This window comes from Eleutherodactylus coqui, chromosome 1 (assembly GCF_035609145.1).
Source record: "Eleutherodactylus coqui strain aEleCoq1 chromosome 1, aEleCoq1.hap1, whole genome shotgun sequence".
Lineage (NCBI taxonomy): Eukaryota > Metazoa > Chordata > Amphibia > Anura > Eleutherodactylidae > Eleutherodactylus > Eleutherodactylus coqui.
The window spans coordinates 152,901,382-152,925,660 of record NC_089837.1 but is presented as its reverse complement, the minus strand read 5'-3'; the positions used below and the strand labels follow the sequence as shown (position 1 = coordinate 152,925,660).

General features: G+C 46.0%; 1 protein-coding gene across 1 annotated transcript in view; it reads left to right on the top strand.

Moving 5' to 3' along the window:
• Nucleotides 1–24,279, top strand: part of PLAAT1 (phospholipase A and acyltransferase 1) — a 197,301-nt gene that overhangs the window by 152,722 nt on the left and 20,300 nt on the right. Inside the window, exon 4 of the mRNA XM_066601984.1 lies at nucleotides 16,220–16,358. Within this exon, the coding sequence (XP_066458081.1) occupies nucleotides 16,220–16,358 (139 nt within the window). The remainder of the gene's footprint in view (nucleotides 1–16,219; nucleotides 16,359–24,279) is intronic.

Sequence of the window (24,279 nt, the reverse complement as noted above, 5' to 3'; positions counted from 1 at the left end):
ATTAAATGGAATCATCACAGTAATAAACAGTTTTAACACTATTTCCCCAAAATTATTCAGACTCTTTTGTAGTAACAACTGTAGGTCACTGCACTCCTTCTAATCAAGGGAACATTTATGTATGGAGGTCCAGAGTAGTAAACTTTCAAGCAAGACAGGTGTAATGTGCACTTGGCTGTTTTCAGCCACTGCAGTAAATGATGATGGCCAAAACGGGAGGGCATTGCTTATGTGATAAACAAGAACACAAAAACAGCTTACACAGTGTTTCCCCCAAAATAAGACCCTGTCATATTACTTTTTGCCCCAAAAGAGGCACAGCGTCTTATTTTTGGGAGTGTCTTATACTCACCTAGCAGGCGCCATCTGGGTCCCTCTCACCGGGCTGCGGCACTGCGGCAGGCTTCCCTGCAGTCCTCAATGCTGACGGACCATCTCTTGCTTGTGACGGGGCTTAAATACCCTGTCTCCAGCAAGCAATTGTACTGATTGGCTGAGGCGGTGCTCCTGAACCAATCAAAGCCAGCGCTTGATGAACCAATCACAGCCATTCAATTCATGTGGTTCAATGAATGGCTGTGATTTGTTCATCGAGCATCGGCTCTGATTGGCTGAGGCAGCACTCACAAGAAGACAGAAAATAATAGCATACAGCCCAAAAACAGCAGAGTTTCTCAGGTGCATCTACCTGACTACGGCTTCACTCTGATCTGGATAATATTTTCCTCCAGCAGGTTTCAGGGTATTCTGTAGCTTCCTAATTGTATAGTTTGCACACATAATGAAAGAAACCAATCGGACACAAGTCATCAGCCTTGAATCTCAACCAGCTCTCTCTCGAGTTACAAGAGCCTTAGGTTTTTATTGAAACACATAATACCTGCCCTTTATGGGCATGCAACAGATTACATCAGTAACATATACATATTCTTATTCCCTGGGTCATATAGAATTCCCCACCTCCCTGCCCACCCTCTCTCAAGTCCAGTGTAGTGTGGACTTTGTCCCCTCAGCATGCGGTCGAGCTGAAGGAATTTCAGTGTATGTGGCAGTCATTGTTTAAGAAGTTTCAGTGTTATTTAAGAAGTTTCTGTGTGGGGGCAGGGCTGGGGAAACATCCAAGATGAACACAAGCAATACATATAGCACTGTGATTTAACCTTATGCAGCAGAGCTCCACATTAGGCTGAAGTCACAAAACACACATCTTTCACCATGCCATTGTCCAGCAACTACCATAATGAAATTATGCAGTCATTAGCCTCTATAGAGTCAAATCACTACAGCTGCGTAATACTTCCAGTTCATTACAAATCAATAGACATTTTACGCTAACTAATCATCATGTCTACTACAACTCAATACGTAGCTTTTTATGGGGCTTCAAAATAATAATCAGAAATAAGAAGGTAAACAGACGGGATGGACAACTTTGTCTTTCATTCAAGATTTTATTTTTCCGTTGAGTAAATACTTGTCTTCAGAGAACATAGAGCTGATGCACGGACCCCAGAGCTGCCAGAATGTATTTCCTTTTGTCTGTTATTCTAAAGCCCGCACTCAATAATAATGTTCCTCATTGCCATGAATAATTAATTACAAGAGCTACATTTATCAAAAATGCTTCATCGTGTCTTTTCTGGCCAAGTAGAGCTAGGTCAGCCCGGCACGCATTAGGCTTAGTAGTCTTTTAAATCAGAGCAGGAATGTGTTGCAAGGGCATATGAACAGGTGTTGTGCATGCAAAAAAGTACAGTACTATACGCCAATACATGCCAGCCATGTTCCAAATACCGTATTAGAGAGTTCTCTTCTAGAAGCATTGGAAAGAATAATGGGGCTTATTTACTTAGACTAGGGTTTTGCACACTCGTATAAGTAAACCCTTCGCCCAGCTATGAGAAACAAACATATTCAGAGGCACAAGCCAGATGAAAACCTATGCCAGTCAGGATCTGGAGTAACTATAGTTTATACCAGTTTCAGAAGCCGAGCCTGCGCACTTTTGAAAAAGTGGTGAGGTGCGACATCCATGCCTCAAAAGACATAGTGTTGATGTATGCACCTAGATTGTAACTTTTGAATGCAAGAATTATGAAATTCTGAGCATGATAACTACACCCTAGTGTGTTTAATGCAGCATACAGTGCCAATAGGTTTACAATATAAGGCCTCCCTTACACAGGACATTTTATACAGCGTTTAGCGCTGCCTTTTCAGCCCAGCGCTAAATGCTGTACAACACTCCCATTCATTTCAATGGGGCTGCTCACACAGGGCTGAAAACGCAGCGCCTTCCAACGCTGCGCTTTGACAGCGATGCATGTTCTATTTTGGGGCGTTTTCAGCCCTGCGTCGCCCATTGAAATGAATGGGCAGCGGTTTTAGCACTGCTGAAAACGCGGCAACACTTGGTGCCGATTTTTGGGCAGCGTTAACCGCTCGCCGATTTTCGGGGTGAGGGCTTGCCATAGAAGCCCTACCCTGAAAATCAGTCCCAGTTAGATAGAGGAAAAAAAAGAAAGTGATACTCACCTAGCCGCTGCTGTCCAGGTCGCGGCCGCTGGTCTTTGCCGCTGATCCGGGCTTCCCCTGCATTCACAAGTCTATTGCCGTAGGCCAGGTTTGAGAACCCCGCCTCCGGCAATAGAGTGCTGTGATTGGTTGTCGGCACACTCGATGCCGAATCACAGCCCTTCATTGACTGTCTCAGCAAATCAGCGCAGGCAAGCTCTGATTGGCTGAGACAGTCAATGAAGGGCTGTGATTGGGCATCGAGCAAGCACCGACAACCAATCACAGCACTCTATTGCCGGAGGCGGAGTTCTCAAACCTGGCCTCCGGCAATAGACTTGGGAGTGCCGAGGAAGCCCGGATCAGCGGCAGAGACCAGCGTCCGCGACCCGGACTGCAGCGGCTAGGTGAGTATTGCTTTTTTTTTGCTTTTCAGCATTCTTGGCTGCGTTTTCAAAACGCCGCCGTTTTCAAAACACAGCCAAAACGCTGGCATAAAGTATGCCAGCGCTGCTGAAACGGGGCGGAATCTGCAGTAACGCAGCGTTTTTCAACGCTGCGTTTCTGCAAACGCCCTGTGTGAGGGAGGGCTAAGGCCTCTTTCACACAGGGACCTGCGCGTGCAAAAATCACACCTGTAAAAAATTTGCAGCTATTAGAACCAATGGTTTCCTATAAAAACGTGAAGATGTCTTGTACATCTAAAATTCCTTCATCTGAACGCTTCCATAGGAAACCATTGGTTCTAATAGCAGCAAGTTTTTTACGCGCGTGATTTTTGCACGGGTAGATCCAGTCAATGAACACGCATGGACATCTTCAATTTTTGCAGACAGCACTGTGTTTACTGTGCAGCTTCTGCAGCATCTGCCCCATAGTAAACACAAAAGAGTCAAACATGGTCTGGAAGTTTTTTTTAATTTTTGGACGCCATTCCACATGTGCAGAGCTCTTGAAGTATCCAGAACAGTGGACTTCTCCAAAAGTGACTCCTATTTGGGAAACTGAACTCCTTAAAGGATTTCATCAAGGGGTGTAGTGAGTATTTTGACCCTACAAGTGTTTGGTGGTTGTTGATAACAATGGGCTATGTAAATGGAAAAAAAAATCAAAAATTTTTTTCAGAAAATTCTGTTCTGTGTCCGTTATTGCTCCATGTATCGCTCCATGGCTACTAATGTGTTGTTTATAGTTACAGCATGTTATGTGACTGTGACAATGCCATTCCGTGTCTATTGACATTGCACTGTGGCCAGTATTTGAGGGGTTGCAGGATTCGGTGCAGCATCAGAGAGGTACCAATAAAGGCCTATTTACACAGAGCGATGATCGCTAAAAAATCACTAATCGGCGATCGTTTTAGCGATAATCAGTGCGTGTAAATGTGCACCCATCGTCCGCTTTTCAGGCAATGTTAGCTGATCGTTAAATTCAAGCTAACCTAAAAATTGTTGTTCACTTTTATCAGCAGTTCTCCACGGGGAGTGCTGATAGCATTGTTTCCCCGTGGAGAAAAAGGGATCTGAGCGCAGATAATAGCCTTGGGCTATTAACTGTATTCAGGGAAGGCTTCATTTACACACTTAATTTGTATTTAAGTAGCTGAGTAGCTACTTAAATACCAATTTTTACTTACTGCAAAATGATCACTCAAAGCTGTCACTCAAACTGTCGTTTGAGCGATTTTTTAGCGATCATCTGCTGGTGTAAATGGACCTTAAGATAATTGTATAGTAAAATCTAAAAGGCCTTTAAAGAAAAGCAAATATAATAATTATGATAATCTTGTTTTCAGCAAGTCCCTGGGCTCAATAATAAAGGTCCACAAGTGTAACTACAGACAACTTTACAAATGCTAATGTAGCACTTAGAATGTTTTTGTTTTGGATAGAACTATTGGCCAGGAATAACACAAATATTTCTAGTAGAGGACCTTATTACCAGTGTGCTGTTTCAGATCCAAGCACAGTGTTTAGGGACAGTGACCCCTTTTGAGATCAAAGTACACAATAGTACAAGTGAAGATTTGGAATGAGTCCCTGACAAGGGTACATTATGTACAAAGGTACATTATGTTTGGCTCAGAAAGACAAATATTTCAGCAAATGCATAAATTTCTTACTCTTACTAAATATAGTCACTAATCACTTGCATTGAAAAAGATGTAATGCAGTGCCTTCTGTATATGTACATTCTCACTTTTATTTTGGAGACTTATATATTACATATGCTAGACACATGGGATCCTGTTAAGGGCTCGATAATACATTTTTACAATAAAAGAAACGCATAGGCCAGGGCGGATTTGCCCGGAATTTCGCTGCGGCAAATCCGCCTGCGGCTGCTAATCCCGGGATTAGCCAGCAATGTGAATGAGATTTGTCAAAAATCTTGACCCCACGGGGCAGCAAATCAGTCGCAGCAAAGCCAGCAGAAGCCAGTGCTGCAGCGCGGATTCCCTGGACGCAGCGTGTCTATTCTCTTTTTTTTTTCTCCTCTATGGGAGAGACGGCCACAGTAAAAAAAAACATTGTATTAGTGTACCTCGACGCCACCGGAAGCTAGGGGTTTGACAGGAGGAACGCCCTCCTCACTCCCCTAGCTCCCAATTGGGCCAAGGCTGGAATGTCCTAGCAGCACACTGTGCATAGTTTGGTTCCCAGTGCTGCTGCCTTTGGCTGAGGCTTACTACAGTTATTAGCCTTACATTATTACCTCTAAATGTTGCGATGTAACCGCTGTAACATGACAGCATTTGCATGGGAAAATGCAACTCTAAGAACTATAGTAACCCTCAGCCGAAGGGTGCAGCGCTGGGAACCAAACTATGTTGACGCTGCAGCGTGTAAGGTCTATCCTGGGCATCATTTCACTCAAGGCTGGTAAGCGGGCGCCCACTCACCTCTCCGTCCCGGCCGCTGCCTGACACCTCAGTCCCCGGCGCATATTCGCCTTTTACTCTCCAGCTCAGTACTATGAAGCAATTCCAGCAACCTCATTGGTTCTGATTGACAATTACAGCAACCTGATTGGCTGTTTGGGTTGTCTGATTCAACCTGATTGGTTGTTAGGACCGAGCTGGGGAGTAAAAGGCATATATGCGCCCCCAGCGGCGGCTCACACGTCAGTTCTGGGCTGCGGCTGTGAGCGTAGTGGCTGCATATCTAATCCCTGATGGCCGCTCCTGGCAAACCTGTGAGAGGCGGGTTCTGCCCGCAACCCACCGCCGCTGCCGCCAATAAAGGCACTTGCACATGGGGCTGTGCTGCGCTGTCTGCTGCTGCATGCCTTTTGTTTCTTACTTGTGTGCTTTTGCTGGACTGAAGGCGGCCGCCGCTGCTGCCAGGGAGGTTGCTTGCTCCTCATGCTGCTCAGTGGCGGGCGCTGCATCGCTTTGTAGGACCTGAAGGCAATGACTGTCTACAGCCAATTAGCTGCGGGGGGTGTCACCCCCCTGTTAATCGTGACTCCACTTGGGAATTCCTGGTGGTGTCAAGATACACTAATACCGAAAAGCATGTGGCTAATCGCAACGGGTTTTGAAGCTGCGCTTTCCTGACGGAAATCTCGCAGTTTTTCGCTGCAGCAAAGCCGCGAGATTTCTGCCGAGAATACGGCCCGTGTGACCCCAAGCATAGACAGTAATTCTGCTGATTTCTGTATTCGTGGAATGGAGGCAGTGTGATGATCTGGGCAATATTCTTCTAGGAAACCTTGGTTCCTGGCACTGATTGGGGTATTACTTTGACATCTACCACCTAACTAATCATTATTCTAAATCTTGTACAATACACCCCTTCATGGCAGCAATATTCCCTTGTGTATATGAAATCTTGTGACAGATTCTCTTTGTATTAAAAAGTAACTCATGTGAATACAATGTGAATACCCAAAAGAAAGTGTAAGTGTAAAAAGTGATATACAAAAAACTTTCGTTTTTAATGGATATAAAAAGTAATAAGTATGTGATGTATATATAATAGCACGGAGAAATAACAAGTGAACATTGTAGTTCTTGGTGCATGGCCTAACACAGAGCCCCACATGTACCTCCACTCTAATCTGTAGCTTCAATTGCAGCTATTCAATCCACACACAATAGTCTAATTAACATGGAATTATCCTGGTTGTGGTTCCAGAGTCTCTGGGGGCAGTGGAGAAGACAAATGGAAAGGGGTGGAGCAAACCAAAGGAAGTATCAAAGGCTGGGGACTCAACTGGCCTTGACATGAGTTACAGAAAGTGGGTGGAGATGCTGCCAGCCCGGTGACCCACCAATGGTGGGCAGACTAAATATGTGAGAAACAAAAGCTGGTGTCCTATAGGCAACTCTCCAATGAAAGTTGTGAAGCAATATGATGAAATATCTAACTTATCTTTTACTTTGTGAAATTAAAAGCCAGCAAAAGATACACATTTTGAGGTGAACCCCTTCATCAGGCATGCTGGGAGAAACTGAAAAATAGAAGGATAGATGCAAGATGCAATAGGTATATTGCGAAAAAAAAGTGTAAGGCCTCGTTTACACAAGCGTTGTTTTGCGCGCACCTATGTGTGCACAAAACAGCGCATCTATTAGAACCATTGGTTCCCAATGGTGTGTTCACATGTCCGTCTTTTGCAGGCGTGCAAATTTGCACACATGCAAAAGATAGGACATCGCGGGTAGGTCCGTGCTGCGCGTAAATACTCCCTGCAGGGAGTCCCGTCATCAGACATGTGACAGCATCCGTGGTGTCATATAAAAAGTTCTTTTATTCCTCCAGACACATAAAATGATGTCTTGACTCCTGGGAGTCTTTTTCAAATATGAGTAACATTACAGACATATATCCATATACAAAGAGTTAACATACAAACAAACCAATCACAAACCCAATTTAATTATGGGCCGACACTCCTCTGAACATTAAGCCCACCTGTGCTGGGGGCTGCCATGGTGAAAATGCCAACGCCATCTATACTCGTGGTGTCATATTCATCAGCTGTGTTGCCTGTTATTGCAAGTTGTGTCCAAAAAGGGGTCATGGGGCATGCCCTGGATACTGTGTCACCTGATTCATCCACATCACATGATCCTCCTGCAACGGCAAGCAGATTGGGTCTATAAGCCTTTAGCAAAGTGCCATGCTGAAAGATAGCAATAATTGGCTATGCGGGAGAGAGAACGGATGACGCATGTGCAGAATGTGCCCAGAACTCCGCTAACCGGCCTGGCTAGGTAGGTACTGCTCAGATATGATGGTGACAGCACCAACATAACAATACCAGATTGCAGGTCCACTATTGCAGCTACAGCAAATTGATCAGTGTTGGTTCGCATTATGTTTTAAGATGAACTAATATCATAAATCCAATTGATACACAGGGTAACCATTATCAACTCTTAATCGTTGTATACACTAATAGTCTCCTCTTATTCCATATTTGCCCATACAGTATATTAAAGCAAAAGGCATTGCATCTGTTAACCCTCAATAATCCAAAAGGACAAAAGGATGAATTATGCAATCAATTTTTATTCATCAATACCCAGATATTGCATTATGGACATTACAGCTTATATGTATCCAGGCATGCTCCATGGACACATATGCATAAAAACGTCTCCTGCTGGTAATATATGGCAGTTGCCATAGCAGCATCCGTGTCGACCTCTATAAAAAAAAAGAGAAAAAAATTATTAAAAACAATACACATGAATATATATAAGAATAAATACGGACATATTGACAGTAGTCACTGCAGGTTCACAAGACTTGTGAGACATTATACTCATGGTTCAAACCCTTAAAGGTCATGGCCGCTAAAAAAAATCCAAAGTAATTCCTTTCTTTTGAGTGCCTTTACACTGTCGCTGCCCCTGATAGGAGGGGGCACGCTATCAATAACTCGAAACTTTAACTGGTTAATGGAATTCCCGCTATCCACAAAATGCTGTGAAATCAGTAAATCCATATTTCTTGTCCGTATCATACTCTTGTGCTTGACTATCCTGCTCCTCACCTCCATTGTGGTCTCTCCTACGTATTTGAGTATATTAAATATACTACAAAGGACGAGGAACAGGTATAGCGACCTCTAATTTTAAATGGGGCCCCCATGTTAGCATGGTAAAATGTGTCCCCCCCGGCCAAGTTTTTACAACAAGAGCATGAAAGGCATGGATAATTGCCCATATTGCGAGGGATAAAGGTTGTCTGTGTAGGGCCATGTTCCCTTTCAAACAGAATGCATCAGCCTGTCACCCAGGCTGGGGCATCTTCTGTAAAACATAAGCGGAGGTTGACTAAATCCAGTGACTGCCTTGTGGTTCAAATTCAACAAAGGCTAGTGTTTTTTTCAAGATCTTCGACATCTGTTTACTGGCAGGCCCATATGTGGACACAAATGGTGTCCTGTCTGAAGCCTTCCTCTTATTTTGTGGCACTAGGAGAGTCTCCTGTTTCACATCCTTGGCCTTCATGGCCGCACCCATTACCAGACGTTCAGGGTATCCTCTATCCAAAAATTTATTACACATGTGAGATAACCGTTCGTCTACCTTGTATTCATTGGTGATACTTTTAACCCTAAGCATTTGACTCCAAGGTAATGAGTCCATGGTCGCCCGAGGATGGAAACTATGATACTCCAGTAGTTGTTGTGGTCCATTTCTTTAACAAAGAGGTTTGTCACAAATCCATCTCCATTCCTGCTAACTAATACGTCCAAGAACTGAATGCTCACCACTGAAAAACTGAGGGTGAACTGCAATTCTGGACATATGCTATTCAATTCCATCTGGAATGATAGCAAATAACTTTCTGAGCCTGTCCAAATCAAAAAGATGTCATCAATGTATCTCCACCAGGAGACCACCTGGGGCCAATGGGTCGACCTATATACATGGTCATCCTCAAAGATGCACATGTATATGTTGGCATAGGACACTGCCACATTGGACCCCATGGTGGTCCCCTGGCGTTGTCTGTAGTACTCCCCTTCAAAGACAAAATAATTGTTGGACAGTATAAACTCCAATAGTGTATGAATGATGTATTCACACTGTACTGACCAATCCAAAGACCTCAACATGTGCTCTACTGCCTCCATTCCTCTAGTGTGGGTGATTGAAGTGTATAGGGAGGTCACGTCTAGCGAAGCCAAGATTACATCACTGGACACCGTCACAGTGTTCAGTGACAAGGGGACTCCCCGCAGGGAGTAAAGAATCCCCTGCCACAGCTGTGACAGCTTGGGCAGAGGACTGTGATGTTCTCCCATTGCTTTCATTTGCTTTTATATTTAAAGCCTTTCCCTGAAAATCATTGCAGGGGTTGCCGGCATCCCATTGCTTTCAGTGGGCATGGACCTTCGTTCATATGCTTTTTTTGCACATCCATGCAGTGCTATTTTGCATGCACATACACGCGTACAAAACAACGCTCATGTGAACAAGGCCTAAAGAAGATGTGGAAAAGAAACCAAAAACAATGTATTTTAATACAAAGCAAACAACGCATAATAAATAATGAATAGAAAAATTACTGCCAAAATCATTTAATTAATGTTATATTCGAAATACTCATTTGTATATGTAATAAATAGGATAAAATAGGAAACAAAATATATAGGATGGAATGTGTAAAATTTAGATTGCATAGGATTATAAATAACAATTACATATAATGAAAATGGGTCAGGAAGGGTATTGTTTCTCCTTAAGGAGAGGTTCTAGAAAGTGTGTGAGGGGATTTATAAGGCCATCCATGCTCTGATGGGAAATATGAAAATAAGAAAGATGGAACAATACACCTGCAGCGCCACCTATTGGAAAGCAACATTCCTGCAAGTCAATGTTAGACCTTTTAGACAAGCCTTATAACAATGACCGGGAATTGTAAGCCAAAGACAGAAAAAACAGATACAGACAGCTGTTTCAGGGTTTTTGCCCTTTATCAGTGTGCAGTAGGTGTCTGGGTTGGCTAGTGAGAGACCTATAGATGTGGGTCAGGAGGAGAAAATATTGAAATGGCAAGATGGAACAATACTTCTGCTGGTGTAACAATTACCGAGAGTCTAACATTTTATAAGGCTTGTCTAAAAAGGTCTAACATTGATTTGCAGGAATGCTGCTTTCCAATAGGTGGCGCTACAGAAGTATTGTTTTATCTTTCCACTTGCATATTTCCTAGAGGAGCATAAATGGCCTTATGAACCTCCCCACACACCTTCTAGGTGTTTTCCCTAAGGTGAAATGATACTCTCCCCGACCTACATCTTTAAAAAAATATATACGAAAAAATAAATAAATAAATAAAAATTATATATATATATATATATATATATATATATATATATATATATATATATATAATTATGAATATATGGGAAAAATAATGAAGGAGGAAAGAAAATAATGGATGGGGACATCACTCTTGTGGTAATGGAGGTATGAACCCAAAATTGCCGGTGACAACTGTAAAAGAAAAGGAACTGGGGAAAGAGTTAAATATGATGACTTGCAAGAGGCTAGCATAAGACTAAGACTGGCTTCACACGGGCAAGAAAAGTGCGCAAGATTTGTGCATTCCAAGACACACAAATCTCTCACGAATATGAACCCCATTCTTTTGAATGGCATCATACACATGAGCAGTTTTTCCCTGCTTGGCACCGCAATGTTATGTGGGAAACAAATCGCGGCATGTTCTATCTTTGTGCATGCTATCGCATCTCCCATTGTTTTCAATGGGACTGGTGGCAGCATCAGCATTCGCTGATTCCACCAACTCCTTTGCGGACAGGAGAGTGACCCATTATGTACCCTTACATCATCTAGCTCCACCCCTTTGATTCTGGCAAGTTGTCTGCTTCTTCTTGCTCTCATTAAACAGTTACTAGCTCAGTGTTTGCATCTCCTATACAACACATATACTCATACTGTGTATGCGAAAACTTCTCCCTCCTTCCTTGGGAGGAATCAACAAAAATTTTTATTCATCTCACACAGGCATTCTAAATCACACCCCAGACACTTTTTAAAACAACTGTTTATATTCTTTCCATTCAACTTGCCTTTTACACCTTTTATGCGCTCACCATTTAATTCATGTCCTTCATTTTCTTTTCCTTTTTTTAACATCTCACCTCCGCAATCAACCCATATAACATGCCTTTTTCCTCCTACTGCTGCAGTATCTCCCTGTATGCTGATACTGCATTAAATCACATCTTTTACATGGCAATGACAGTCTCACCATATACATTACACAAACAGCTCTGTTATTGCGCACACAGTCCAAATACTGCATAGTTCTGAAACCACAATCAATTCACAACCTGCAATTCATCCAACACTGGCCACTGTTTTATTCATTGCAAGCAAGCAGTAGTAGTTTAACAACATAATTGCAGGGAATGGTTAAACACATAAAAAGAACATATGCTAGGAAGGCTACGAGCTTATAAGAGCCCCACCTTTTCTTTTTTTCTCCCTTCACCGTAGAGAAGAGCATCCCGTGAGTGGGGTACGACAAGCTCTTCTAATATGCCTCTCTACTCCGCAATTGTAACAAATCAAAGTACTACTCTTGCCGCTGCGTTTTTGCTTTCCTCTTTTAGCCATATATCCCAATCTAGAGGGAACTGCCATGCGACATGTTCTATGTCCTGTTATAATCTCCTCCCTCAATGGCTCCCCAAGCCTTTAAGCTGAAACAAGCAGATGCTAATCTGAATACCATGTTGGCCATACCCCATCAGTAGTCTGACAAAGAATTCCTCTACTGTCTCGTCTTTCTGTGTTATGTCAGTCAAAGTCAGACTATGTGCTGGGCATGTACACTGAGAAGGAGACTGAACAGTCCGTAAATGAGTATTGCAAAAAGGTATTATCAGCATATAGTCAGGATTCTCTCTGTTACAGTTGTTTTTTAAAACACATCTTCTATATTCACAGATATATTTTTCTAGAGTTTTGATGGCATTTTTGCCCTTCTCCACTACAATCTTTTTGGCAGTCTTTCAGACCATATCTTTGTCAGCACCATTACTTAGCACGTTCCCCATAATTTCCTGTTACTTAAATACCTGAATATTTGACCTGAATACCCAGAACAAGGATTTGCTGGCCAGCCTGACTACTCCACCCTGGTAGCCAAGGTGTGACTACTCTATCCTGGCAGTATACCTAGAGGAAACAACACATTACTCACCAGGCAGTGCATCCTATATTATTGTATCCTGTTAATATAACTAAGCAATAAAGAGCTGACCACTTCAGTACGTGCTACACACCAGGTAGCACAACATGATACTACTCTCCACCAATTCAGCAGTCAAAAGGAAACACACCCAAGAGGTGGGCAGAGAAACAAACACTTCATCCTGTTGTGGCTATGTTAACTTAAGATATTTTCTGTCTATCTCAACAACAAGAGAGTCTGAAGAAACCCTTTCTTTGGTCAGATACAATATTTTAAATACATTTATATTTGCCAAATTCAATTTCTATCATATACAGTGTTAAATAGTTACAATTGGCCGTAAATTTATAACCTAGTAACTTATTAGACATTAGAAGTTTTATTAAGAATCTCAGTCAGAGGTAGAAGAAGAAGAGGGGGAGTAAAAAAATCACCATGACATTCCAAAGCAGCACATATATAACATATAGCTTCAGTACTGAGGCCTCCTGCACACGGGCGGAAATTCCGCGACCGGATTTCCCGCAGAATTTCTGCCCATGGAAGCTGCCATAGGATTGCGTTAGCAAATGCAATCCTAGGCAGACGGCCGTGATTTATCCACGTGAAATCTCGAACGGCAAACAATTTGCGTCATTCTCTATTTCTGTGTGGGGCTCACATAGCTCCACACAGAAATCTCACTCCCCGGCCGCCGCTCCCGGTCTGCGCGTGCATCGGCTGCCGGCACATCAAACAGCCGAAGCCGCGGAAGCAGGTGAGTACGCGCTGGTCCCTGCGGGGGCGCGGGACGGGTCCCGCTGCGAGAATTCTCGCAGTCGGATCCGACCCGACCGTCTGCAGGCGGCCTTACCCAGCAAACTTTTCCACACAACAACTTTTTCACTCAATTTTTTCACACAATTTGCTACAGTAGCATTCTTTCGCAATCTCATCTCAGGGCGATAAAATCATGTACTTTATAGCACTCACCTCAATTGTCCAGACATCATTCAATCATTCACATAGACTCCAAACTCTACCCAAAAGCATATCAATCTGCCAGGCTCTTTGCATGATCAAAGCAGTATGCCCTCCTTTTCTCCTTTTTTGCAGCGCAGAATGACCTCACAGCCGCAGGGAAAAACAGACACTTTGTAAGAAATCTTACTTTTTTGTATAGCGCACTTTGTCTGCGATTTTTCCTGGTGGCGTGAAAGTCACTGAATTCTTTGCTGGGTCCGGAGTCGATGCCATGCCACTGTTGGGCACCAAAAATGTTAGTGAAAACCAATATTTGCTATACAATATGCTATTGGGGTCCAAATTCTTTGTTTGTTAGAGGTAAGCTGAGCTCAGGAGACTAACATTAAATCACACAGCATGGGATGTTATCCAAAGTAATCTGTTTATTGACTGACAAACAGCAGCTTATATACAGGCACATGATCTAATTACAATAATTCAAATCTATTGTAATTAATTTATTACCATTGGTCAAAGAAACATAAACATGCAAGATAAGGAATTTAACATCTAAATAGCTGAAGGAAAAGCAGTGCAGACTCAGTAGAATCCTACATGATTAACTTCTCAGAATACAAAGGTACAATAATTGTTTAGAGAGAGACAGGAAAACATAGCGCAATGACCCAAGACACTTCAATCTAGGGCCTTGGAATGTTCTAATCATTAAGGTCCCTTCTTATCTTTTAATACATTTTAGCAAATCTTAAAAAAGGAATAATACAAAATAATTGTTACAGAACATGGCTACTTGATCACAAAATGGTTACATATGGGATAGAACATGGAGTCATATTCATTTCACTAACGTGTTAGGTGCACAAGGTGCGATGCAAGGTTTCTCCCATTGAAAACAATGGGAGAAATTCCGCGATCCTCCACTGCTGGTTTTGTGATCTACTAAGATATAAAATTATCCAACTACTGTACAGTATATACAGAAGGCTATAGTACTTACTACAGGCCTCTTTGTTTAAATATATTAGAGAATACTGCTGCACAGGTATGCTTTGCAGGCTCTACCTCCTCTCCTCTTCCCCTTGCTGTTGGGGTCCCCCAGGGCTTGGTCCTCAGCCCCCTACTCTTTTCCATCTACACAGCCCCTATTGGACAAACCGTCAGGATATTTGGCTTTCAGTAACAACTCTATGCTGATGACACCCAGTTATTCCTCTTCCCGTGACATCCTGCACCGTTCCTTCAGAACGCCACTGACTGTCTGTCCGCTGTCTCTAACACTATGTCCTCTCTCTACCTAAACTGAACCTCTCAAAAACTGACCTACTGGTGTTTTCGCTCTCTGCTAACGATCCTCATCCTGACATCTCCATCTCAGTGTGTGGCACCACCATAACTCCCGGACAGCATGTCCAATGTTTTGGGGTTATATTCGACTTAGATCTCTCCTTTTCCCCCTATATCCAATCTCTCGCCAGAACATGTCACCTGCACCTCAAGAACTTTGCAAGAATCCACTTCTTTCTCACCGTGGACATGCTAAAAATGCTCACTGTTGCCCTTATCCACTCTCAGCTTGATTATTGCAACTTGCTGCTGATCGGCCTCCCCCACGCCAGACTCTCCCCCCACCAAATTCATCCTGAATGTGGAAGCCAGGCTCATTTTGCTGTCCAGCTACTACTCGGACGCCTCTGCTCTGTGCCGGTCACTGTACTGGCTGCCCGTCAAATACAGAATTCAATTCAAAATCACTACCTTCATCCACAAAGCTCTTCACAGCAGCGCGCCGCCCTACATTGCTTTCCCCATCTCAACCCACCACCCAGCCTGCTCCCTCCGCTCTGCCAATGAAAACAGATTAAGCGCCCCTTTAACTTGAACCTTCCATTCCCGTCTCCAAGACTTCTCTAGAGCAGCACCTGTCCCGTGGAACGCCCTACCCAAAACTATCCGGGCAATCCCTGACACACAAAACTTCAAGCGTGCTTCAGGCATGCTCTAGCGTGCTCTAAAAACGCACCTCTTCAGGGAGGCATACCATATCTCCTAAACCAAACCCCTGATAACGCCTGATAACATGCTCCCTGTCCTACTGACTGCAATCCCATCTAGCCGCCATCAATCGCTGCCCTGCAGTCACACCAGATTCAGCCACTAAATGGCCCAATTTGACTATTGTCTATGTGTATAGCATCCTACACTCTCCACCTCGGCATATTGTGGACATCTCCACCCCCTTTACCTTCTGTATCACCCCATTATCTGTAGTATGTAAGCTCGTTGGAGCAGGACCCTCACTGTCTCCATTAATTGATCACTACTACATGTAACCGTGGTTTTGTTTCTGTTCCCTCTGTCTTGTAAACGCTGCGGAATATGTTGCTGCTATATAAATAATAGACTATAAACACACTGGACATATGATAGTTATTTTATTTACTTGGATTGTACTCATGGCATGGTAATTTTTTCCTCTTGAACTTTGAGAATAAACATTTGGAACAGTTTTGAAATATGTAATAATAATCTTGGTAAATGCTGTTTTTCAGATGGCTTCAAGTGACAGACAGAATGAGGAGATTTGCAATGATCTCCAGCCTGGGGACCTGATTGAAATATTTCGCCCAGCATACCAGCACTGGGCATTATACCTTGGTGATGGTTACGTCATCAATGTTGCACCAATGGGTATGTAGATCCTCTGTGTTAAATAATAGAACCTTATGATTTATGCAAAACACTTTTATCAAAAACGTTAACTTTTTTGTTATTTTAAAACAAAGCTCCATCCTTGCAATCCTCTTAAGCTCCCGTACATATGGGCAACACGGCATCGCTGTGAGAAAGTCGCAGTGATATTACATCACTGGCGTGTGCAATATCGCTGCATCTTGTGCGACTTTGTAGCATCACATGCAATGATTTTCGGGGGGGGGGGGGGGGGGCTTGAAATATATGCCCTACCATGAAAATAAGCTGTAGCTGAAAAAGAGGAATACAAATACACATACATCAACTCAGACGCGCCGGCAGCCTGGCCGCATCTTCTCCCTGGGTCCCAGGCCTGATGATCTTCTTCTGTTCTGGCCAGGGATTGAAAAATCCCCACCTTCTGGAAGCGCTGGCTGTGATTGGCTGACACTTAGCCAGTCATAGCCAGCACTCGATTAAGAAGGCGGGATTTTTCAATCCCCGGCCAGAATAGAAGAAGATCAGTGCCTGGACCCGGGGGGAAGGTGTGGCCGGGCTGACAGCGCGTCTAAGATGATGTGTGTGTATTTTAAATTTTTCCCCTGGAGCTAGAGCTTAGTTAAGGGCTCTGACAGTAGGATTTCCTACTGTCAAAGTTACATCACACCACACAAAGAAACGTGTTTTCATGCGATGCGATGCAATAGAGAGGAAGGCTCCATGGGGAAACATGGGCTACAAAACCTCACAAGTCGGGTGCATATCGCTGGACCCGCGAGGTTTTTGTGTTGGGTTGTCGCATGCTATAGAGAGGAAGGCTCCATGGGGAAACATGGGCTACAAAACCTCACAAGTCGGGTGCATATCGCTGGACCCGCGAGGTTTTTGTGTTGGGTTGTCGCATGCTACAAAATATCGCATATGTGAGGTAACCCATAGGAAAGCATGGGCTTCTCATACATACGATTTGTAGCATTGCAGCAACGCTACAAAATCTCGTGACTTTGTCGCCTGTGTGAACGAGGTCTAAAAGACATGCTAGGAAATTACATTATAGTTTAGCCAGTGGTTCAGTGTACCCACCTGTTGATCTAGTATATATCTTTGATGATCATGTAGTTTGACCATAGTGTATTTATTGCAGTCTATTGTTTCTATAGCCATTACACATTGTTCTTTGGTTATTCCTGGAAATCCATTGGTTTTAGTATCGCTAGTGTGTAATGTTAATAATGACACTATTTCAGTAGAATTTCCCAATAGTTTCTATGAATACTATTTAGTGGGCTGCAGGCTCTTCTTTCATGGATCAATGTTAGAGATGAGCGAACGCGTTCGTCCGAGCTTGATATTCGTGCGAATATTAGGGTGTTCGGGATGTTCGTTATTCGTAACGAACACCATGCGGTGTTCTGGTTACTTTCACTTCCTTCCCTGAGACGTTAGCGCGCTTTTCTGGCCAATTGAAAGACAGGGAAGGCATTACAACTTCCCCCTGCAACGTTTAAGCCCTATACCACCCCCCTGCTGTGAGTGGCTGGCGAGATCAGGTGTTCGCCTAATATAAAAGTCGGCCCCTCCCGCGGCTCGCCTCAGATGCGGTGTGAGTTAGATGAGGGACAGTGCTGTTTATACCGGAGCTGCTGTAGGGAAAGAATTGGTAGTTAGTGTAGGCTTCAAGACCCCCCAAAGGTCCTTATTAGGGCCACTGATAGCTGTGTGTTGGCTGCTGTTAGCAGTGGCATTTTTTTTTTTCTCAAAATCGCCTCTGCAGACCGTTGCACCTGGCATTAGGGACAGAAGTGCTGCATAGGCAGGGAGAGTGTTAGGAGTGAGTGTAGCCTTCAAGAACCTCAACGGTCCTTTCTAGGGCCATATTTATCCGTGTGCAGTACTGTCCAGGCTGCTGTTAGCTGTGCTGCATTTTTTTTGGGCTTCTCAAAATCGCCTCTGCAGAGCATTCCACCCTCCATTGATACTGCAGGGAAAGAATTGTATAGGCAGGGCCACAACACAGTTATTATTCATAGAATATACGCAGTGCTGCCTTTTGGTGGAAAAACAAGTGAAAACAAATCTATTTGTCCAGCCTCTGTCCGTCCTTACGGGCGGTGGAGACGTGTGAGCTGCGTGAAGAACAGTGCTAAATCATACGCACCCAGCTACGCTTTACTGCTGGCTTCGCCATTTGCTTTCCTTAATTGGGAAAAAAAATACCTGCTCTGCCAGAGTTATAATAACTCTGCTACCCTCACGTTCTGTGACACATAAGCAGGGACACAGCACAGTTATTAAACTTCTCATGTTCATAGAATATACGCAGTGCTGCCTTTTGGTGGAAAAACAAGTGAAAACAAATCTATTTGTCCAGCCTCTGTCCGTCCTTACGGGCGGTGGAGACGTGTGAGCTGCGTGAAGAACAGTGCTAAATCATACGCACCCAGCTACGCTTTACTGCTGGCTTCGCCATTTGCTTTCCTTAATTGGGAAAAAAAATACCTGCTCTGCCAGAGTTATAATAACTCTGCTACCCTCACGTTCTGTGACACATAAGCAGGGACACAGCACAGTTATTAAACTTCTCATGTTCATAGAATATACGCAGTGCTGCCTTTTGGTGGAAAAACAAGTGAAAACAAATCTATTTGTCCAGCCTCTGTCCGTCCTTACGGGCGGTGGAGACGTGTGAGCTGCGTGAAGAACAGTGCTAAATCATACGCACCCAGCTACACTTTACTGCTGGCTTCGCCATTTGCTTTCCTTAATTGGGAAAAAAAATACCTGCTCTGCCAGAGTTATAATAACTCTGCTACCCTCACGTTCTGTGACACATAAGCAGGGACACAGCACAGTTATTAAACTTAGATAATTCATTCACTAGAGGCAGTGGGGCCTTTCGTTTTCCAAAAAGGGCAAAAATTATATTTGGCCTGCAGTCTTGCGCCAATTTATTTCCTGCCTGTGAAATCAAATCACTGGTAATACAGCATGCTGAGGGGTAGGGGTAGGCCTAGAGGATGTGGACGCGGCCGAGGACGTGGAGGGCCAAGTCAGGGTGTGGGCACAGGCCAAGCTCCTGATCCAGGTGTGTCGCAGCCGACTGCTGCGCGATTAGGAGAGAGGCACGTTTCTGGCGTCCCCACATTCATCGCCCAATTAATGGGTCCACGCGGGAGACGGTTATTAGAAAATGAGCAGTGTGAGCAGGTCCTGTCCTGGATGGCAGAAAGTGCTTCGAGCAACCTATCGTCTACCCGCAGTTCTGCGCCGTCCACTGCTGCCAATCCGAATCCTCTGTCTGCTGCTCCTCCTTCCTCCCAGCCTCCTCACTCCACTACAATAACACCTGCTCAGGAGCGGGAGCACTCCCAGGAACTGTTCTCGAGCCCCTGCTTAGATTGGGCAGCAGCGGTTCCTCTCCCACGAGAGGAGTTTATCGTCACTGATGCCCAACCATTCGAAAGTTCCCGGGGTCCGGGGGAAGAGGCTGGGGACTTCCGCCAACTGTCTCAACAACTTTCTGTGGGTGAGGAGGACGATGACGATCAGACACAGTTGTCTTGCAGTGAGGTAGTAGTAAGGGCAGTAAGTCCCAGGGAGCAGCGCACAGAGGATTCGGAGGAAGAGCAGCAGGACGATGAGGTGACTGACCCCACCTGGTGTGCAACGCTTACTCAGGAGGACAGGTCTTCAGAGGGGGAGTCAAGGGCATCAGCAGGGCAGGTTGCAAGAGGCAGTGCAGTGGCCAGGGGTAGAGGCAGGGCCAGACCGAATAATCCACCAAGTGTTTCCCAAAGCGCCCCCTCGCGCCATGCCACCCTGCGGAGGCCGAGGTGCTCTAAGGTCTGGCAGTTTTTCACAGAGACGCCTGACGACCGACGAACAGTGGTGTGCAACCTTTGTCGCGCAAAGCTCAGCCGGGGAGCCAACACCAACAGCCTCACCACCACCACCATGCGCAGACATATGATGGCCAAGCACCCCGCAAGGTGGGACAAAGGCCGTTCACCGCCTCCGGTTTGCACCCCTGCCTCTCCCCCTGTGCCCCAACCTGCCACTGAGATGCAACCCCCCTCTCAGGACACAGGCACTACCGCCTCATGGCCTGCACCCACACCCTCATCTCCGCTGTCCTCGGCCCCATCCAGCAGTGTAGTTCAGCGCACCGTTCAGCCGTCGCTTGCGCAAGTGTTCGAGCGCAAGCGCAAGTACGCCGCCACGCACCCGCACGCTCAAACGTTAACCGTCCGCATAGCAAAATTCATCAGCCTTGAGATGCTGCCGTATAGGGTTGTGGAAACTGAGTCCTTCAAAAGTATCATGGAGGCGGCGGCCCCGCGCTACTCAGTTCCCAGTCGCCACTACTTTTCCCGATGTGCCGTCCCAGCCCTGCACGACCACGTCTCCCGCAACATTGTGCGCGCCCTCACCAACGCGGTTACTGCCACGGTCCACTTAACTACGGACACGTGGACAAGCACAGGCGGGCAGGGCCACTACATCTCCCTGACGGCACATTGGGTGAATTTAGTGGAGGCTGGGACAGAGTCAGAGCCTGGGACCGCTCACGTCCTACCCACCCCCAGAATTGCGGGCCCCAGCTCGGTGCTGGTATCTGCGGAGGTGTATGCTTCCTCCACTAAAGCACCCTCCTCCTCCTCCTCCTCCTCCTCTGTCTCACAATCAAGATGTGTTAGCAGCAGCATGTCGCCAGCAGTCGGTGTCGCGCGGTGTGGCAGCACAGCGGTGGGCAAGCGTCAGCAGGCCGTGCTGAAACTACTCAGCTTAGGCGATAAGAGGCACACGGCCCACGAACTGCTGCAGGGTCTGACACAGCAGACCGACCGCTGGCTTGCGCCGCTGAGCCTCCAACCGGGCATGGTCGTGTGTGACAACGGCCGTAACCTGGTGGCGGCTCTGCAGCTCGGCAGCCTCACGCACGTGCCATGCCTGGCCCACGTCTTTAATTTGGTGGTTCAGCGCTTTCTGAAAAGCTACCCACGCTTGTCAGACCTGCTCGTAAAGGCGCGCCGGCTCTGTGCACATTTCCGCAAGTCCCACACGGACGCTGCTACCCTGCGCACCCTGCAACATCACTTTAAGCTGCCAGTGCACCGACTGCTGTGCGACGTGCCCACACGGTGGAACTCTACGCTCCACATGTTGGCCAGGCTCTATGAACAACGGAGAGCTATAGTCGAATACCAACTCCAACATGGGCGGCGCAGTGGGAGTCAGCCTCCTCAATTCCTTTCAGAAGAGTGGGCCTGGTTGGCAGACATCTGCCATGTCCTTGGTAATTTTGAGGAGTCTACCCAGGTGGTGAGCGGCGATGCTACAATCATTAGCGTCACCATTCCTCTGCTATGCATCTTGAGAAATTCCCTGCAAACCATAAAGGCAGCTGCTTTGCGCTCGGAAACGGGGGCGGGGGAAGACAGTATGCCGCTGGATAGTCAGGGCACCCTCCTGTCTATTTCTCAGCGCGTACAGGAGGAGGAGGAGGAGCATGAGGAGGATGAGGAGGAGGGGGAAGAGACAGCTTGGGCCGCTGCTGACGGTACACCGGCTGATTGCCTGTCATCCTTTCAGCGTGTATGGCCTGAGGAGGAGGAGGAGGAGGAGGAGGAGGATCCTGAAAGTGATCTTCCTAGTGAGGACAGCCATGTGTTGCGTACTGGTACCCTGGCACACATGGCTGACTTCATGTTAGGATGCCTTTCTCGTGACCCTCGCGTTGCACGCATTCTGGCCACGACGGATTACTGGGTGTACACACTGCTCGATCCACGGTATAAGGAGAACCTGGCCACTCTGATTCCCGAAGAGGAAAGGGGTTCGAGAGTGTTGCTATACCACAGGACCCTTGCGGACAAGCTGATGGTAAAATTCCCAGCCGACAGCGCTAGTGGCAGAAGGCGCAGTACCGAGGGCAAGGTAGCAGGGGATGTGCGTAGATCGAGCAGCATGTACATCCCAGGCAGTGCAACAGTCTTTAAGGGCCTGGCCAGCTTTATGGCTCCCCACCAATACTGTGTCACCGCTCCCCAGTCACGGCTGAGTCGGCGGGAGCACTGTAAAAGGATGGTGAGGGAGTACGTAGCGGATCGCACGACCATCCTTGGTGACGCCTCTGCCCCCTACAACTACTGGGTGTCGAAGCTGGACACGTGGCCTGAACTAGCCCTGTATGCCCTTGAGGTGCTTGCTTGTCCTGCGGCTAGCGTCTTGTCGGAAAGGGTGTTTAGTGCGGCTGGGGGAATCATCACAGATAAGCGTAGCCGCTTGTCAACCGACAGTGCCGACAGGCTAACACTCATCAAGATGAACAAAGGCTGGATTTCCCCAGACTTCTGTTCTCCACCAGCGGACAGCAGCGATACGTAAGCAATACGTAGGCTGCACCCACGGATGGAAGCTACGTTCTCTCTCACCATCTAAAACGGGGACATTTCTGCTTCATCAATCTGTGTCTAATATTCCTCCTCCTCCTCCTCCTGCTCCTCCTCCTGAAACATCACGTAATCACGCTGAACGGGCAATTTTTCTTAGGGCCACAAGGCTCACTCAAATAATTTTTCAGAACAATTTTTATAAGTTTCAATGCGCTTAAAAGCATTGGAACTTTAACTTGAACCAATTTTTCGTTACACTGGGCTGCCTCCAGGCCTAGTTACCACTTAAGCCACATTAACCAAAGCGATTAATGGGTTTCACCTGCCCTCTTGGCTGGCCATGGCCAATTTTTGGGATGTACATTAGTACTGTTGATACAGCAATTTTTGTGGGCCCTCGCCTACAGTGTAATCAAATTAATTTTTAGCCCACCTGCATTACAGCTGACGTTACCTCAGCTGTGTTGGGCAATGCAATGGGATATTTTTATGTACCGCCGGTGGGTTCCAGGGAGCCACCCATGCTGTAGGTGCACACTGAGTTTTTAATACATCTGTACACTTCTAAAGAACCCGTCTGACTGGGCCATGCAGTGTGGGCCGAAGCCCACCTGTATTACGCACGACATTACTACCTCAGCTGTGTTGGGCAATGCAATGGGATATTTCTATGTACCGCCGGTGGCTTCCTGGCACCCACCTAGGCAGTGGGTCCACAGGGAGTTTAACCTACATGTGTCCACTTGTAAAGAACCCCAGTCTGACTGGGGCATGCAGTGTGGGCCGAAACCCACCTGCATTAACCCTTTCCAGTCCACTGTGTGACCTGTGAAGACATTAGGGTTTAAGGCTGTACAGCTCCGTTGTTGGTAGACGTCCGTCGGGGTTCTCTTACTGTATATTGCCAGCCTCTCTGCTGTCGGAGCCTATCCTACGTGTCAGCTCATGCAGTACTGGCTTTAGCCAGCATATAACGCCGTTGTATAACGGCAGAAAAAGAGTAAGCCCCCTAGGAAAACCATATACAAATTGGATTGGAAAGGGTTAAGCACAACATTACTACCTCAGCTGTGTTGGGCAATGCAATGGGATATTTCTGTGTACCGCCGGTGGGTTCCAGGGAGCCACCCATGCTGTGGGTCGACAGGGACTTCACAATAGGGAGTTGTACCTGCCTGTGTCTATGAATTAAAAAGCCCGGTCTGACTGGGGCATGCAGACACCTTGACAGAATGAATAGTGTGTGGCACATAGGTTCCCCATTGCTATGCCCACGTGTGCAGCTCCTGATGGCGGTGGCACAGGATTCTATTTCTCATTGCTTCTGTACAGCATTGTGGGCTATCGCTCCGCCACTTTTAAAGAGGGTCGCTGCCTAGCCGTGCCAACCTCTGCAGTGTGTGCCTGCGGTCCCTCGTCATGGCAGACGCAATTCTAAATAGACATGAGCGTGGTGTGGCATGAGGGCAGCTGAAGGCTGCCCAGGGACACTTTGGTGTGCGCTGTGGGGGGGGAGGGGGGGC